The sequence below is a fragment of the Mytilus edulis genome, chromosome 7 (genome assembly GCF_963676685.1).
Source record: "Mytilus edulis chromosome 7, xbMytEdul2.2, whole genome shotgun sequence".
NCBI lineage: Eukaryota > Metazoa > Mollusca > Bivalvia > Mytilida > Mytilidae > Mytilus > Mytilus edulis.
In genome coordinates this window covers 25175111-25194620 of record NC_092350.1, presented here as the reverse complement: position 1 = coordinate 25194620, position 19510 = coordinate 25175111, and the positions used below count along the sequence as shown (strand labels likewise).

General features: G+C 30.6%; 1 protein-coding gene across 1 annotated transcript; it reads left to right on the top strand.

Moving 5' to 3' along the window:
* The first annotated feature begins 640 nt into the window (after positions 1 to 640).
* Positions 641 to 17720, top strand: LOC139481117 (putative trypsin-6). Its single transcript, XM_071264225.1, has 8 exons — positions 641 to 729; positions 1404 to 1470; positions 1958 to 1974; positions 3651 to 3838; positions 7799 to 7880; positions 10060 to 10243; positions 14520 to 14659; positions 17413 to 17720. Exons 2-8 carry the CDS (start codon positions 1437 to 1439, stop codon positions 17674 to 17676), a joined length of 909 nt encoding a protein of 302 aa, XP_071120326.1. The 5' UTR covers positions 641 to 729; positions 1404 to 1436; the 3' UTR covers positions 17677 to 17720.
* The last annotated feature ends 1790 nt before the right edge of the window (positions 17721 to 19510 follow it).

Here is a 19510-nt window from a genome sequence, read left to right as displayed (position 1 = left end):
AAGTTCAACAGATCACACTTCCCGTTATCAGTATATACAATATAACTGAAATCTTAATAGTTTATGATAATACAGAAATGTAGAGGAGAAGAATAATGTGAACCCTTATAAGATTTTATAAACATTTAAATTATTTTCAATAACTGTTTAGATTTGGAGCATTTCCTTATATAATATGATCTATCTTTTAGTTGACAATAACTGTAAGTAACATTAACCAAGCACTATGATCCATTCCCCATCGGAGTTATATATTCCTCCTTTCTAAGTATATGATATCACCGACCTCATGTCATGATGGGTGCCACAAGTTAAACACGAGCATCCAACCCTCCCGGAGTACCATAGACCAACCATGGTGTTTGTTTTGTTTTGTATAGTTCAATCTTTTGTTGTCTTCTGAGTTTTATGTCATTTTGTTTGAACGTTATGTTTTTCTTTATTCCTTTGGGATGTTTCCTTTTTTTTTATCAATAACCATATAATTACATTTTATTATCATACAAAAATATTTATTTAGTGTCAGCAAGTAACCAATGTCATTTGGTAAATTGTTATCGACGTGCTGAAAATGTAATGTTCGAAACCAGATGTAACAGCTTCAACTACATACCACGCACTACGTAGATGTACATGTATAAATACCTGGCTGTTCAGATCTTCAATCAATACAGAAGAGGTAATACAACAACGAACATTTCTATTCCATCTTAGAAAATTTCAATACAGGTTTGTCAATTGATAAATTATATCTTTTTTTTAAATAATTCGTCTGAAATGATGCAATATTGATCTCACAAATATATTGCATAAAACAACAACTAGAATGATCGAGAAAATGAAAAACATTATTAGTATTTTAGCAGTAAGTCATAAGAATACTTATGATAAAGATTGCGTAGAAAATGAAAACAAGCTGTGGGTAGTGTATATCATATATATTGTCTTTCGTTTTATTTCTATACAAACATGACACACAGGTATAATTTTTTACTAAAATATATATGAGAGAATTATATTTCTTACTTTAGTGATTAACAACTTTCCGAAATATCTCCACTTTCATAAATTTGATCTTTAAAACAATACATAGTTTGAGACAAGACAACGCAAAACATTTTTTTTGTATATCACAGAATTTGAAATCATAAAAAACAAAATGTACATTTTATATTACTGTTCCGTGCAATCGTTTCAACCGATGTAGCTGATCAAAGTGACAATATTCTCTCTTGTAAAAATTGTCTTGAAGATTCTTTTATTTTCGTATTTCATATGATTTGATGTTATGTTTGATGATCGTTTATTTATCTCATTAGCATTGCATTTATTTTTTATATATCTATGTCATGTTTAGGGTCAATTAGTCATTGGATACATGTAATAGGTATTGCATGTTTTAGATTTCAGAAGTGAAGTTGTTAGTTAGCACACAGATGTATCGAGTATTCATCGTCAGGGCATTTGTCGGTAAGTTAATAATGTTTACTTATAAATTTCGGTGACAAATTGTTCTATTTTCAAGTAACGGAAATCTTTTTTGAAGGGACAAATTAGGATAACAAATACAATAACTCAGAGAATCACATGAACTTAAAACGAAAAAAGACCAACTGGGTCGATAGGGTAAGCGTCAAATGTTATGTATCGTCAAAAAAGTAAATGTATTTCAGTCTTAAATAGCCATTTCTATCAAACATCAAAGTGAACGTTTGTAAAATCAGTTATTCAGTTATATCTAGGATTTTAGATTATTGTCAGACATGTATAAAACGGGACATTCAATACTGTTCAGACCTTTTGATTTCAGTACAGGAATAATTATAGCAATGAAAATGAATGCAAGTGTTGTAATAGTATTTTCTCAAACGAATGCAATATAAAGATAATGCAAAAAAATACAATCTAATAATTATAATGATGATATTGATAATTTAACTTTCTTGTGTATTTGTAGTGATCTATATTGCTTCGGTACGTATATAAACATTTATTAAAGATAAAAAAACATATGATCCGATTCAACTTTTATAAACAGTTTTGCTTATAAATGAACATCAATGTGTTTTAACATACATCGGTTTTTAAAGGAACACAGCAAACTTTGATGATAATTTGACGGGTATCGATGTGGTATCCTGCAATTCAAAAAAAAAGAAAATGAAGATAATATTTTGTTTTAAAAGAAACATATTAGCGGAACTATAGTACTTCGTATGTTACATGTATGATGATATATGAAAAAGGAAGATGTGGTATGGTTGCAAATGAGACAACTCTCCACAAGACACTAAATGACACAGAAATTAACAACACTAGGTCACCGTAAGGCCTTCAACATGAGCAAAGTCCATACCGCATAGTCACCTTTAACAAAGCCCCGTAATTAAAAATGTCAATTAATTCAAACGAGAAAACTAACGGCCTAGTTTATGAAGAAGAAAAATGAACGAAAAATAAATATGTAACACATCAACAAGCGACAACCACTGAGTTATAGGCTCCTGTTTTTTGGAAAAGGCACAACCATATAGAATGTGGCGGGGTTCAGTTGAAAAAGGTTTAACTCATCAGATGGTTATAAATAGATATACGTCTCACAAAATCTTTTGAATTCACTTGATAAGTAATACACGAGTTTAATAAACATATGACTAAGAGAGAACTAGAGAAAAAATTTCAAATTGATCACAGGCTGTTGTTTAAATAGTTAATATATTGATCAATGGACATTTTAAGAAACGAACATGTTGTGAATCAAGTCAGTACCAAATCACTGATTGATAAATGATGACATTATCCACAGAGATCAGCAGGGGTATCGAATCAGTGCTAGCAGTTAGAAACCAAACACATTTAATAACATCCTTGATGAGTAAACTGTAGCACGTCCGATTATAAAACAATAAATATCGTATCTTCGAATAAATTTTGTCACCCACTTGATCGATGCAACTTCTTGTATGCATTATGTCACAGAAAATAACATCTAGCATATGTGTCTTCTGGTTACGGAGATAAAAGTGTAAAGGAATATGATGTTAGCTATTTTTGTAGACCACCTTGATCATGACTGAATTGTTTGTACTATGTGGTTTTATGATAGAAATCTAATTATTGCTATAATTCCAAAACAAAAAGAATTTGTTATTACATTCAGACATTATTATCTTTTTTTCTTGGGAATTTTATTATGACAATTGTTATACTAGTATCATTTTCAAAATATGTTGAACTTTGTGATTTAGCTAAGATACGTTTTAAAGCTTCAATAGAATTGTTTTTATTCTTAATAAGTCACTTTTAAGACACTATTTTAACTTTTTGACCTAATGATGTAACTGTATAATCGCTGTAATCGAAGTGAGTTTAATAGGTTATCGGATGATGACAGTTCTTTCGTCGCGAATAGGTAACTGTATTAATGGTAATTTAATGATGAGATTTGTTTTATTGTAATCAGGGGGAAAGTTGGACAATTTTTATTATCGCTATAATGAAACGGTCTTAACTTGTTGAGTTATTGATAATTTTTTTTGTTCATTTCTCTAGTTAAATTTATTTTACTTGGGATTTGATAAAAAAATATCGTTAGAAATAAGATTGAGAATGGAAGGTATTTTTTCAATAAATTTTATATCATAATTTAGACTTTTGCGGCTGATACAAGTGTGAAGATTGTTGATGGTGAAGATGCCAACATAGAAGATCATCCATGGATGGTCTCTATTCAGTCCAGAGGTTATGAAGGAGACAATTTTACTCATATTTGCGGAGGAGCAATTATTGATAGAAGTTGGGTTCTTTCAGCTGCACATTGTGTCAATTATCCTGTTGAGTATGTTATACTTTTTACAGTTAATGTCTAAATCTTAAATAAAAAAAGGGTTTCACATTCATGTGGAACATAAAATGATTAATCTATCGGAGCTTTAACGATAATTCGAAGTTTCTAATTGAGTTTCTATTGTTAAGTCTTTGGTATTCTTTGTAATGTTTATTTTGATTTTTGTTTATCGATTAATGATCATTTTTTGTCTTTTTTCCCATCTATTCATATTGCATTTTCGACCATATTCCGACCTATGATTTTTTACTTTCCTTTTGTTATTTCGTACTTTGTAAAATTGAGAATGGAAATGGGGAATGTGTCAAAGAGACAACAACCCGCCCAAATAAAAACCAACAGCAGAGGGTCACCAACAGGTCTTCAATGTAGCGAGAAATTCCCGCACCCGGAATAATTGATCATGATAAAGATAGTGTACAAATTTGCATTTGATATGAATTAAAGAATTATGGTTTGAATCACAAACGTGTTTTTTTTCTACTTTTAACCTCCAACTTATTCATTTTTGTTTGATACTCTTCTAAATTATTATAACTAAAATGAAAACTTTTAAATAAAAAGCTGATTTTTGTTTATTTCTACCAACATAGTCAACTAAGTAATAGAGGTATTTCCATCAAACTTATATCTTTAAAATTACTGAACCATTTACCCTGAATATGTTGTCATAGGCTATCGATATCTATGATTTAACGCTCATCCAGCCTCACAGAGGCCTGCCAGTAGATATTTAAATAGTTAAGAAAATAATGTTTATACAGTAATGGGTGCGCATGGGAAAAAATAAAACGACAAACATCCACACTCAGAAAAAGAATGTTGAATCTATCATATCATGGGTCAATCTTTTCCAGTTTTTCTTTGGATTTAAGAATAGTCGGTACATATTCATCAATACGTTTATGTTGCCTAGGTTTGTTTTTTAAATAGTTCTTTGCAGAAAAGATCCAGTTTCCAATATCACCAATATCATTTAAGTACGAAAAGACCGAACTAAGGGAAATACCATTTAACTTCAAAATGGGGATATGTTTTTTTCCTAAATAATATTTTTCATCCTTGATTTATAAAAAAAAAATAGGGCAAGCAGATGCCAAATATAACAATTTCTGATTCCAGATTTTCCAAATACCTTATAGGATTAAATTTTGAACATAATAATTTGATTGATAGCGTCCAAAAATAAATTCTGATTCAGCCAAAAACATGAAAAACAAATAATTCCTGCCCATACCTTGCAGTTAAAAGGTTGCTTCCTTATGTACATTTTGTGTATATTTTGTATAAGCACAACTATTGAAAGTTGATAATGCAGTGTTTCTAATATAACATTGAAGACAAGATAAAAAATTAAAATTTACTGAGTGAAAAATTAGCCAATTGAAATTGTTTAATCTCAAGTGATGTCAAAAAAAAAAAAGAGAACTTTTTAATTTATTAAAAATGTGTATGTAAAATAATAATCACGCCCGCATAGAATGTTTGAATATCTAATTAGTTCAAACACAACGTTAATTCCTGTGCTAGTTTTTCGAATTATTTAATTTATCACTGTTTATGTATTAAGAACCTTTAAAGGTTCCACAGTGTAAATCTCTATAATAAGTACGACGTGATAAGAAGGCGTTACAGACACACGTTTTACTTTATATGACCCAGTCAATGATGACCTGAGCACGTTATCAAATTGTCCTGTCCACACAGTTATAAAACAGTAGTGACTATTTGAAAACAAGTAAATCATTAGCATTGATATAGACTTCAGGTGTTTTGTGAGTTGATGGTATAAGTTCAACTTATACCTAGTTTTTGGTGGGGTTCGTGTTGCTTAGTCTTTAGTTTTCTAGTATGTTCTTTTTAAACTATAGCGTTGCCAATTTAATTTAGATCTATGAGTTTGACTTTCCCTTTATATTTTGCCCCTCCTTTAAATAAAATGAGTTGAATGTCATAGGTATATATCAAGTTCTTAAGTTTGATTTTAACCTATGTTTGCTACTCCACAGCTACCGTATAAATAGCGAGTAACTGTTTTATTAAAATTGTTAGATGCGTCAAGTCTTAACTTTCAAATGTGGGTTGAAATTGTACCAAGTCATTGGATTAGATTTTTCAGAGCTCTGAAGCTTAAAATTAACTGTATGGTGAAATATCACCTTTATCATATATCATATGGACCAAGGGTCTTTTGGTTTAAGATCCATACATTACTATTTTTTATGGCTTAACTATTATCTCTAACGCGTGCTCCATTTATTAAAACAGGTGTTTTTAAAAAATTAAATCAGAAAAAAATAGGAATAAAGTTAAGATCCACGTCAATTTCCTTAAACATGGAATACACAATTAAAAAGTAACAATTAAAAGAAACAATAATCAAGGAAGATCTTAAACAATGCGTATAATTATTGATATGGTCATAATTGTCAATAAGTCGTCTTTTATTGTCAGTTCGTCCAGTTTTTTTATTCTGCACTCTAAAAGAGGGACGAAAGATACCAGAGGGAAAGTCAAACTCATATATCGAAAGTAAACTGACAACGCCTGGCTAAATATGATAAAGGCAAACAGACAAACAATAGATCACATGATACAACATAGAAAACTAAAGAAAAAGCAACACCAACTCCACCAAATCTAGGGTTGATATCAGGTGTTCCGGAAGGGTAAGCAGATCCTGCTCCACATGTGGCACCGTCGTGTTGCTTATGTTATAAAAATCAGATAAATAGTCTTATTCGGTAGGTCACATTCATGAAAGGGAACGGGATTGTAGTTACGACTTAAGGAACATATCCAATTTCATTTGTGAAACGGTTATTCCATAAAGGTCAACCAACTAACTTATGCTTGAACTCATTCGAAATTGATAATACTAAAAATGCTAAGACCCAAAAATTGCAGACGGATATAGAATTTTTACAGCAACACATCCAAGACTCAATTATACCCCTTTATACCTTGTTATATTGCATTTCTTTCGTATCCGCAATTTACTTACGTTTTACTTATGTAACTTTTACACAATTCGAAGAACTAGCAAAATAAGTTCGAATTTGCATTTGGCAGTTAGTGACTTACTGTTCTAGAGTTATGCTTCTTTAAACTTTAGAAATTGCATACATTTTCATTTCTTCACTTTAGCTTAAGTTGTCTCATTCAAGTTTTACGAAACTCATATACAATGCATAGAACGACAAAATATGAATTGAGTTGACAGCTGGATTGTGAGTTATATAACGTTCAAGAATAATTCCACTTCAACTTGGAAAATTGAAAAGCTGGTTTCTTTTTTTTTTTAATTTTATTCATGTCCTCGGTCTTATTCGTCTTTTGTTTTTACTGAAAAAGTAAGAAACATATATACCAAAGAAACTTGTTACATGACATGCCTGTAAACCACTCCAAATGACTTTTCTTCAGGACATGTGGCATACCTTGCCATTAATGTTGCAACGCTTGGTTTTGTTTGTCAACGATGAAATAAGTGCTGACGTGTCATATACTTGTTTATTTTCCATCATAGATCAATGGTCCTTAAATTCGAAATTGAGGACAATATCCTATGTCAATTCGACAATTTAGATATTTTTCTTATGTATAATTTCATGCTTAAACTTAATAAAACTAAAAGCTTTCATATGTCACTAACTTAAACCGGATGTAGATTATTTGTTTCAACGATATACTGCAAAACATATATTTTAAAAATCCTTTTCAAACAGGGGGTACTGTACGGGTTAAATTAAGTAATATGGAGCTTTGTACAAAACTCTCGAAAATATACTTTGCTGATGATGAAGATTGTGTAGTAACCTAGCTACTCTGTGTCATTTGGTCTCTTGTGGAGAGCTATCTTTTTTGAAATTATGCTACATCTTCTTTTATATAGTATATCAAAATCTGTTTTCATTATATCGTTACAGTGTGATTTTATTTTTATTTTAGGCCAAAGAATATGAGAGTAGTAGCCGGAAGTTCCTTTTTGAGTCAGATGAAACAGATTATACCCTTGAAAAAATACTATGGGGTATGTGGACAATAAGAAGTATACAATATACCCAACTATTCATTGACATAGGTGTACATGTAATATTACACCCATCCTGCTTTCCTGTTTCACTGTTTATACGTTCGTCAGCTTGGACAACATTAATTCTGTCGTACATTTCTTATGTATTACTGAACAGGATGACTTCATACACGATTATCCCCATATTCATTTTAAATAGTCATTATGACATTTAAAGCTGTTAAAACACTACCAATTTTGATTAATGATTGTCAGTTTATTGCAGAGTTATCATCAGCGGTATATTCAGAACTGTTCATACAATTCGCTTGTAGTCAATGAATTCCGAAGATTTGTTTACCTGCACGCTTAAACACGCTACTCAATGAACTGCAAAGCTTCTGAACAGATATAAATTTTATTTTATTTTATATCGGTCAAGCATAAGCTCTCTGGATAACAAGGATCCACATTACAGTTTGCATTCTACAGTAAAAAATTCAATCGGTCTTGAACAAATAAATACGGACCAGAAAACGGTCGTTACCGGACCAATTTAAATGTAAATTAACAATGGACAGTTTATTCTCTGTTAAGATTGATGTCCCTGTAATAAAACATGATCACGATTTGCTTATTATAAAATTATTTTTTATTCATATCTTCCTGTTTGCCGTTAATTTGAATATATACGTTTGCGTCAATAGTACAAAACAGATTGTAACAGAATGTAAAGAGTCTTCTGATTGCTTGACGTCGTTGTTTATTAGCCCATAGACATCATTTTGGCATGTGACAGTGACGTCATCAACGTTTTTCATGATTTACTCCGGTTTAAAATGGAATTAAGAATTAAATTATAAGAAATGACTGTAATATTTTGTTCTGCCTATTCGAAATAACATACGCGCGTTATTAAAGTGTGCACCACATTTTTTATATAATTTCTTCATAGACAGAAAAAATATTACAGTCATGCCTTAAATAACTTCTTCTTTTTTTTTAATTATACATACATGTACTTAATTAAAACTTTCACATTTGTTGGTTTGATACAGAAAGTACCGGTACCTTAAGTAACGTAAATAACTAAAATATTTTGGCAGCTTGGCATAAGTGGTTTATTAAGTTTTTATGCTATTTGAATTCGATACTTTACACGGTAGTTTTCATGATTTAGGAGAAATGCTGAAACAAATCAGTCAGTTAAAACAAAATTTTTGTCTGTGGCACATATATTTTTATCGTTGATTTGCAACATATTTGAATTGTAACAAAAGTAGAGTATTTAAGGTTTTCCGTGACACTATATATTTTATTCCTTTCCTTCACTTTATCTCTTTGCACTTAGAGATAACTACGTGATCATCTAATACTGATTATTTGAATGAAAAATGGGTCATTGTATATATATATTATCTTTTCAGAATTTCATATCCATTTAGAATCCACATACTGTTTCAACGTAATTAAAGTACTAGGAAAAAAATGTCGTCATCGAATAGGCACATTAAAATATATTCAACAGAATTTTGCAGAAATAGATAGTGAATGTAGTATTGTAATTGAAATTGTTGTAGAGACGATTATGCTCAGCACATTGGTAGATACAGAGAAATTTACTCAGTACACACTACACAAGTTATTTCAAGAATACATGTATAATAACACAAAGGAAAATTACTCTATCTATGGAAAGTAATTTCAATAGCCCTTAGGTTTATCGTCTTTGGGATTATTTAGTCAAATAACTGTACGTCCAGTTTAAGTGGAATTATTTAGTCAAATAACTGTATGTCCAGTTTAAGTCAATATCAATATTTTAACCTCCAAGCATTTTACGTGGATATTTAGAACTAAACATTTAAGTGGTTCCAACGTCGAAAGATTCTTTTATCGATCAAGTTTTATTAATCTATTACTTGCTATTCCATATATTATTGAATACACCTAAAATAACGTGACGTCAAAGGATATCATAATATTCTTATTATGATAGAATTCCGCTTTCAAAAGTCATTACATTTTACCAGCAAATTCATAGTACGACTTTATACTCAGTTTAAAAACTTTAGTTCTTCTCGGAAGAAAACAATCACGATTTGTTTTTCTTTAGTTTTATTTTGTACAAACGTCAATCATATCATTTGCATATACTAATTTTACAATGAACTCAATTGTGCTCATTATGTTTCAGCACGAAAAATATAATACATTGGAAGGCGGTATCGAACCTGACCTTATGTTACTACAGCTCAAGACGCCGCTTAAATTTGGGTCTACCGTTAATAAAATCGACCTGGACAAGGATACAGGGAAAAATTATACTGGTGAACTGTGCACAATATCTGGATGGGGAACTACAAATGCTACTAAAAGTGGTAAGATTTAACATCAATTATTTATAGAAATTACAGGTAAAAGATACAAAAGGGATATTACAACTCATAAGTCTAACACAAAAGGACAACGCCATGGACAAAAAAACCTAAAAAAGACGAAAAGACAGACTGTACTAGTATAAAATAGCAGCACAACTAATTTTTAATCAGATACTTTGACTTTCTAATTTGTCTTTTCTTTTCTCGAGTACGTTACACAACAGGATTAGAAGATTAAGAGAACACATTTAGGATTTTCAAGGTTTGAATTATGATAAAAATAGTGTAAGTAAATGGATTTAATGAGAAAAACTTAAAAAAGTTAAAAAAAAAAAAAATGACTTGGGATTAAATACCTAAACGAAAAAAATGCATAAAATACAATAAATACGATACGAGGTAAACTCAAATAACAGATGTCTTTGAATGATTACTAAAATAATTGTACAAATGGTTCATCATCAAAAAGTACAACTAAAGCCCCATATTAGCTGGTTAACTTTTTTGGTCCTTTTGGAGTAAAGTTCTTTGCACGCAAGAAATTTAAATGTATTTTTTTACAATGACAATGCAATTATGAAAATTTGTGATTAAATTACCAAAAACTGATATGAAATAAACTATTATACTTTGGCATGTAATTGACCCAGGTCATTTCACATCCTTTCATCTCGTATCACGGTTATATTTGCTGTTTGCTGTTTAACTGATAGATATATATCAAATGACTTAGTTAAATATTTTAAAATGAAGCTAGAAACATCCTTAAAAGATAGGACTGACACCGTCATTTTAGCTGGTTGTTAACATTCAAGATTTTTAACTGGTCTAATAATTCTTTTTTTGTGAAAACGAATTTGTTTAAATGCCATGACAATAAGTTCATGAAGTTGTGATATCAGTTTGCAATTATGGTCGTCTTTTGCTTTTCTAACTAAACTGATAGTTTACATGTTTAACTTTAATATTTAGTCTATCGACGCCTGCGTTCTATGTTGGAAGGTCCCAAATTTTGTTATATTCGGCCAATTTTGTCAAATATCTCTTATATATCTAGAATGTAAAAATACGAATTTCGGGGTTTTTTTCCAGGGATCTTGAAAGTTTTCTCTTTGTTCTGAATAGTATTTCGATGTCTAATCTTGTTTCTTATCAAGTTGTTCCTAAATAGTTTTTTTATCATTTGGTCTTACTGTAATATTTCTATTAGGTATATATCTATTTACAATACTTTACAATGGTTTGACAAATTACATCAATATAATTTGTATTATTTGAATTAAAAACAACATCATCCCAGTCAGTACCGATCACTGGTTGTTCAGACCGCCATAATCTGTACGCTAAAAATCACGAATTTGTCTTTTTAACGAGTGTTGTTTTAAAGTATTTAATGAAATTTCGACTGAAAAAACATCATCCCAGTCAGTACCGATCAACTGGTTGTTAAGACTGTCATAATCATCAATTTGGCATTTAAACGAGTGATGTTTTAAAGTTTTAAATGTAATTTCGATTAAAACGGGATAATGATGACTGCATGTCGGCGGAAGAAGAAATTCTGATTCAATACATTTTTGCGATTATTCAAACATAATTCAATACAAGTGTCAGTTTTGTTTGTAAAAGAGGGACGAAAGATACCAAACGGACAGTCAAGTAGAGTAAAGTAGACTCCCAAACATCATTTTCTAAAGATAAACGATTCAGTAACTTTTATTAAGAGTTATTTGTTTTTGACATCATATCCCAATTAAAATCACCACAAAGGAAACTTAGCAAATACAACTAAGTGCTTTATTTACTGACTCACTAAATAAGACTCATATATGAGAGTTTGAGTTTAGAGGCCGGCATAAGACACCAACTAAAAAAATGTTACTACAAATCCTCACTTCAACCCAAAATAATCCAAGATTGCTTACAAATATTTCATGCCGTACAATTAAATTTAGACTATTTTTCACAAAAATTGTCACACCGCCACCATGTTTATTTTTATCTACTCTTGCCGGTTTATGAATCCATTTAATTGACTTTGGTCATCATAAATTGACTTGTCGAGATGACACTTTGTTATAATGTTATACTCTGATTCGTAACATCAAACGGATATGATGTATTTATAAAATGAAAACAATCACTTGTTTCATAACGAATAGCTCGCAAGAATGTGCAACTTACCTGATTTTATTAAAACGAAATTAAATTTTCAAAAAACATTTCAAAAATACAAGCATCCAAATGGAGGGGAGGTTTACCTACACTAAACTGCACTTTACTGAATAGTATTATACGAGCTTCGAATGACAATATATCTGAACTTACTTTAACAAGGAGACCATGTGTGCTTTAAAAATCCAGTGCTATTTCCATCCCAATTCATATCATATTCAATATATTTAAGCAATGCGAAAAATATTCACCAATCTAAAATATCCTATATTTAACATACAAACCTGTGTTTTGATATAAACATCAATATATGACCGCTATGCAGACACACACTCGCGTGTGACTGTTTACATAATAGAAACACGTGTATGGTCAACTTTGATAAATACATCCATACTCATGTCGTTTATTGTTAATGAGGTCTAACTTCGGAATTAAACTACACCCATTACTGTATACTATTTTCCAATCCTTTTAATAACTTAGGATTTTGCTCAGTTACCAAAATAGATGTTCTAAGGTTTCAATTTCTCTATAACAAAATGTACAATTTGGATTATTATAAATATTAATTTTATGAAAACAAACTGTTTGTAGCTAAGATTCGATGATTGGAGATATACTGTTGCCATTTTAAGTTAGTATTTTTTTGTGAAAACAAATAGCAGTTAATATTTTTTCTTCCAATGATTTTGACCAAAGTCAAAAATGCAGTCCATCTTCACTTATTATTAGGAACACTGATATTTTTATTTAAAATTGCATACATATCTTTAGATCATTTGGAACTTCTAACAAGTCTTATAGTAGCAGATAGAGTTAAATGTAGTTCCAATGTGTATTTTTTTCCACAAATGATTTTGATACTTGATGTTCAGCAGATTTAATACTATTATATATTATGGAATTTATCTGATATATTTCTTTTAATTTGTTAAAAAAGAAAAGTCTTTATACTTTTATTGTCACACCATATTAGACTAGCAAGAAAGCATTCCCAACTGTCACATTCATCTTTTATCTCTGAGAAGTTGTCATGCTTTCGGAATTTTAAACTTAACATAAGTTTAAATTAACTAGTGCAGAAGTAAGAAACACATTTAAATTGTCTATTATTAGATTCTGTTTTAATGCTTAATAATGGAAGACATGTAGGTGATATCCAGTAATAGTGCAACCATTTTTTAGTTATTTGTGTGTAAATATCATGTGCAAAAACGAATTACCTACGGATGTAAATAATAACATGTGTATATGCTAGTAGTCCGTTGTTATTTATGTATTATTGTCATTTTCTTTATTTTCTTTTGTTACATCTTCTGACATCGGACTCGGACATCTCTTAAACTGAATTTTAATGTTCGTATTGTTATGCGTCTACTTTTCTACATCGGCTAGAGGTATAGTGGGAGGGTTGAGATCTCATAAATATGTTTAACCCCGCCACAATTTTGCGCCTGTCCCAAGTCAGGAGCCTCTGGCTTTTGTTAGTCTTGTATGATTTTTAATTTTAGTTTCTTTTGTATAATTCGGAGTTTAGTATGACGTCCATTATGTGCTAGTATAAATTTTTATAAGGGTACAGCTGAAGGACGCCTACGGGTGTTGGAGTTTCTCGCTACATTGAAGACCCATTGGTGGCCTTCGGCTGTTCTCTGCTTAATGGTCGGGTTGTTGTCGCTTTGACACATCCCCTATTTCCTTTCTCAATTTTATGTTTGCAATCTACAAGCAAATATGAGTATTTTTAAAGTTAGACCACATACAAAGGAAACGTATATTTTCGTGAAAAAAAAGTAAAATCACAAAAGTACTGAACTAAGAGGAAAATCAATTTGGAAAGTCCATAATCATATGGCAAAATCAAATAACAAAACATATCAAAAACGAATGGACAAGAACTGTCATATTCCTGACTTGGTATAATATTACAAGATGATATCATCGTATGATCTTGATCAATTAAAATATAGCAATAAAGTCACGTGATTTTAAAAACATCTTTGTAAGAGTTTAACTCTAACGTCTCCTTGAGAAACTTATCATTTTAAGGATATTTACAACATGATTAATTTGGTTTATTTAATAATTTTGATTATAGGGTCGAATTATCCTGATCGTCTGCAAGTATTGTCAATGCCTGTTGTTTCTAAAGAATACTGTCTTGCTTCCTGGTCTTTTACACCAACGTTTTTGAAGAACATCATATGTCTTCAGGATGGGAAAAAGGATTCTTGTAATGTAACTATATTTCATTAGCCCACATAATAAATTCAAAGTTGTTAATTCGTTTCGGTAAATTTCACATTGGTTAGGTAATTTCCAGATAAAGGATATTTGATGATCAATACAATAAGCTGTATTTGCTTTCAAAAAATCTTTCGAAGATGTCTGACAATATTTAAATTATTGTGTACACGTATCATTACTCGTAATTAACTTATATCTAGACGTTTTATATATATATATATATTATACAAACACCACGTTTCTCGGTTCAAATTTTAAATCTGTTGATATATAAACGAGAGACTAAATACACCAAAGAGACGTTCAAATTCATAAGTCGGACAACGCTACGGCAAAAAGGACACAAACCTCAAAAGACAAACATTAGACAATAAAACACAACACAGTAAACTCACGACTTATAAACACGAACTCCTTAAAGCGGGATTGATCTCAGGTGTCAAGAAAGGTATGATCTTGTTACACATATGTCACTTTCATGTTATTCGTGAAAGTAGAAACACGTCAATAAGTCTCATTCGGAAGGTGAAAAGGATTGTGGGATTATGATAACGACGAATGGAGTTCATCCGTCGTCATTTGTGAAACAGATGTGCTGATATTGTCAGCCAAGTCGTGATGGTGTCTGAAACATGGTAGAAGGGATTATTTCTATTACACAACTTCGAACTCTTGGTTTCTTAGATTTCTTGTGAGAACTTATACTACATCAAGTAAGTCATGATATGAAACGCAATCCTGTGAACATTGTTATATAAAAAATAGTTATTAGGAATCATTGAATTAATTTGTATGAACATACATGATTGAAGCCAAACAATACTACTGAACAATTAAATCTATTTGATTGACCACCAATAAGCTATTGCAATTTCTTTCTACAAACTTGAAGGTTAAATCGAAAATCTCTAATTTCGCATGATTCACTCTAGTAGCAATTAGTCGTAATGAGTCTGATTTATTTGCAATACAAAGAATGTTTTGGTTAAGGCCAAGGTACGTAGTTGCATTCACAATACTAATGTTTTGTGGGGTTTTCATTTTGATGTTACCTCTTGGTTGCAATACAAAGAATGTTTTGGTTAAGGCCAAGGTACGTAGTTGCATTCACAATACTAATGTTTTGTGGGGTTTTCATTTTGATGTTACCTCTTGGTTTGGTGTATCATTACATGCAATGCTGTAACAGAAAATGATTTATTTGTTTATTATTATTAATTGAAAGGTTAAAACAATATAATATATTAACACATTTTAGCTTGTTTTCACACAAATATCAATTGTCTTATTTTACTTTAAGCTCCAATACGGTTCCTGTTAAAGTTTTTTTTATTTTGTTCACATCTGCTTTATAATCTATAATCGGTTTTATTTTTTTAAAGAATGAGTCTGAAATCAACCAAAACGCGATGTCAGGTATATGTCTATGCAATCGGAAACCCGGTTAAAATAGAACAAAAGAATCGAAGCTTTTTGTTAGAGAAGGCGATAAATGCTTACTGTAATGTTTACTTTAGTGACAAAATTTTTTAAAGTTACTAGAAACAAACAAAATTACAATTTTCTTCTCAATTACGAAGAGTTTTATTTAAAACAAAACACCATTTGCATAAGTTTTCAATTTATCTAGTACATAGTTAAGCAGAACAATTAGATATCAAGTCGATGACATGGGTATCTTTCAAGTTGGATGTAGAAAATGCATAACCTTCGATTTAAAAAAACAAAATACCACGGACGGAAAACATATCAATCTATTAGTTCAGTAATTTTCGTGTCTGCCCTTCCATTATGTGACTCAAGAAAAAAATCCAAATAATGGGTAACAATTGTATCGAAAAGAGAAAATCGACTGCACCTTTTTATGTTAGGGCGTGTTTGAGTTGAATATTTTGTCTTGATATCGTACAAAGCAAGAATATTTCATCAATCGTCTCGCTTCAGATTCTTTCATTTTTATATATCAAAGCTACAGATTGACTTTATAACATAACAAAATCACAGTACTAAAAGATGAAATATATGGGTCAAGTGAAATACCTATCTTATGAATCACAAAAACAGAGTAGGTGTGTTCGATTAGCTATATTTTTTACTGAAAGTACTTGACGACAGTCTTTCAAGTTAGATGATGAAAATGCATATCTTCGAACAAATCTAATTTTTTGTGTGTGATAACTTGGGTTTATTGTCTTCAACCACTAAAAAAATCTAGTCTGCCCCTCCACGAAATATTTAATTAATTATTTTTTTAAATGTTTATGAATTTTCGAAAATTCCATCTGACAACCGATCAGACAATAGTTTTAAGTTGAATCAATGCAGACAAGATCATTAACTGATGCTCATTAGCTAGTTGACACATTTGTCTTTTAAATTACAACAGACATAAGGATCGTAATGGTGCAATGTGGATAAATTTATCGGTTTCAAAGAGCAAAATTGGCAGCGCGTCATCCCTACAATGGCTTCCATTTCTACGATTGTGAAAATGAACTGGCGTAATGGGGAGATAATTTTGACGAAGTAGAATCATGACTGTATGCAATGTTAACCAACAAAATTATAAAATTCATTTCGAGATTTGTACAGGACAAATCATGTCTCAATATAACAAAGATAACCACGGATTGCATTGCAATACTTTTGATAAAAAGAGTAGGGCGTATGATATCAGTAAACACTCAAGAATTTGGCTTTGTATACTTATATTGTATTTATTTTAAGATATTTTGTTTATTTAGAGAGATAGTGGTGGGCCTTTGGTTTGCAGTAAAAAGCTTGTAGGAGTATTATCGTTTGGTGCTATTACAATTTGCGATGGAAGGGTTCCAAGTGTTCATATCAGAGTTTCTGCTTATACAGACTGGATTGAAGAAAAACTGAAAAATAAAAATAAGAAGAATAACAAAGACAAGAAAGCTAAGAACAATAAAAATAATAACAAAGGAAAGAAAAATAACAAAGACAAGAAAAACAACAAAGAGAAGAAAAATAACAAAAATTGAATTTTACACTTGAATGAGGCGAATAAAGAATGTTATGAAATCGTTATATGTTTATTGTTGGCCTGATTAACTCCAAATCTTAATTCTCACAAGTATGCCAAAATGTTTTTTTAATTAGCATTAGTAAAGCTTTGTCATGTCAAGTACTACAATTAAAATTTTAAATAACATTTCATTGATTAATAGATAATAACCACACTAGAAATCAACCAATCAAATTATCGCTCCTTTTTTTTCTAATACAGCCTTACCTGAAATTCCAAATTAATTCATAGAATGTAGAATATATATAAAAAGGATGGTTATTTATTCACCCAAAATTTTTCTTTTTTGCTATGAAATGCAGGGTAAATTCCTAAAACTGTTAAAATTAACGGAATATTTGTTTTAACTCCCTTTTCGAATGATTCCTGTGACGTACTGTGTGTCCTGTGTGTATCACATCTTTAAGGTCAATAGGGCTAAAATTGAGACCATAAGGCAGCTATAAATAGATGTCTTTTATACCGTCAACAGACAGTTATGATATTCATATTTAACGTCATTAATTGACAATTCTGAAATACATACTCAAAGTGATTACATTTTGATATCAATATACTGTGTTTTGTCTAAGTTTGATTTGTTAGGTCGGATTTATCTTTCAATATGATCATGAGAACGCGAGACTAGCTATGAGTATCCGACATTAGTTGTACAATACATACCATAAACATAATTTTATATGTTTGGGATACCAAAGACAAGTTTATTGGGTTGAAAAAGAGTTGAATCATCTATAAAAAAGAAGATGTGGTATGATTTCCAATTAAACAACTCTCCACAAGTAACAAGACTTAACAATTAAGATCATCGTACAGCCTTCAACAATAAACAAAGCCAATACTGCATAGTCAGCTATTAAAGGCCTTAAAATAACAATGTAAAACATAACCCAAATAATACAGTCTTTATATTACGATCACTATAGCTACGATCACTCCATTAACGCCTGAATGCACTTAGATTTAAAACGCGTCAATCGGAAATTTAAAAAACGAGTTGCATCATGGGATCAATATATCTTGACGTATGGCGCGATATAGAGGAAGAGTTTAAATTGTTTGTAAACATGTGCAATGGAGCAAGAAACGTGTTTTCATTGTACACACGTGTTTGATCTGAAGAGTTTAACGAAGGAGTGCAGAAGGAATATTCATAAGATTCACGTTGAAATCAATATATTAGAAACTTTGAAGTCAGTTTACCTGTTTACGGTGATGTTGAACTGCATGATTTCAGTGGTTTCGAACTGTAAGTGCTATAATGTTATACAGTGTATATATAGGAGTCAGAATAAACTTTCTACTTTACCAGACTCTACTAGAACATCTCCTGTCAGTCCAGATCCAAAAGTGAAGGTAAGTCATTTTATAATAAGATAGAAACACATTCTACATGATATTAAAGTTAATGTGTTATCATACAGTAAAATGCGTACTTTTTAAGTTTAATGCAGTGCCACACTTTTGTGCACATGCAATATGGACATACATTTAAGATTTAATTTGTATAGTGAGACAATTTTTTAACATAATTTTATTGCTACTGAGTCTACTTATCCATTTGTTATCTGGACATGAAATTAATCACAGCAGGAATAGACTTTTTAAATCAACTGTTAATTGATCCTATCTTCTTTATGTGCGAATTTGACATCTTATCTGTGGATGTTTAAATATTGACACTTACATTGTATATGTTATATGTCTCTTTGATCCTTTAATGTAGACTACATGTACATGTTGTTTGGAATAGTATGAATATTTTTATTGTTTTTTAATTCCTATGTGCA

What these genes read in the sequence shown, in the direction of transcription:
- LOC139481117 (XM_071264225.1), top strand. Translation starts at nt 1,437, where the DNA reads ATGTATCGAGTATTCATCGTCAGGGCATTTGTCG. An exon ending in CCTTGAAAAAATACTATGGG is followed by an intron (nt 7,881 to 10,059) that starts GTATGTGGACAA and finishes ATTATGTTTCAG; the next exon opens with CACGAAAAATATAATACATT. An exon ending in GGAAAAAGGATTCTTGTAAT is followed by an intron (nt 14,660 to 17,412) that starts GTAACTATATTT and finishes TTGTTTATTTAG; the next exon opens with AGAGATAGTGGTGGGCCTTT.